Genomic DNA, 439 nt, shown 5'->3' with positions numbered 1-439 from the left:
GTGGGCACTCCTGCCGGAAAGCCAGCCTCTCTGGGCAGGAGCCATCTCAGAAACAAATGCAGCGGAGCTACACGGCACCTGACAAGACGGGGATCCGCATCTACTACAGTCCGCCAGTGGCGCGGCGGCTGGAGGCACCACTGGTGCCCAACAAGGAGGAGAAGATCATGATTGAACCCGGTTTCTTGTTCACCATGGCCAAACCGAAGGAGCCGGAGGAGTCAGCCAGCGCTCCAAGCAGCAGCGGGAGCTGCTGGATGGTGGCGCGGTGGAGAGCGCGGTGCCCGACCTCCCCCCATCGCTGCATGGCCTGGAGATCTCTGGCAACATGAGCGATGACATGAAGGAGATCACCAACTGCGTGCGGCAGGCTATCCGCTCCAGCTCACTGGAGAGGCAGGGGAAAAGCACCACTCCCCAGACGGCGGGGGTGGGCCAC

At 63.1% G+C, this 439-nt stretch overlaps 1 protein-coding gene across 1 annotated transcript in view; it reads left to right on the top strand.

Moving 5' to 3' along the window:
* Positions 1–439, top strand: part of SOGA1 (suppressor of glucose, autophagy associated 1) — a gene marked incomplete at its 3' end in the record, with an annotated part of 15,523 nt that overhangs the window by 14,459 nt on the left and 625 nt on the right. Inside the window, 2 exon segments of the mRNA XM_010144363.1 lie at positions 14–228; positions 231–430. Of these exon segments, the coding sequence (XP_010142665.1) occupies positions 14–228; positions 231–430 (415 nt within the window).

Source organism: Buceros rhinoceros, unplaced genomic scaffold (genome assembly GCF_000710305.1).
Source record: "Buceros rhinoceros silvestris isolate BGI_N320 unplaced genomic scaffold, ASM71030v1 scaffold38130, whole genome shotgun sequence".
NCBI lineage: Eukaryota > Metazoa > Chordata > Aves > Bucerotiformes > Bucerotidae > Buceros > Buceros rhinoceros.
Note: the sequence above shows the minus strand (reverse complement) of the source record. Positions and strands in the feature narration are given on the sequence as shown.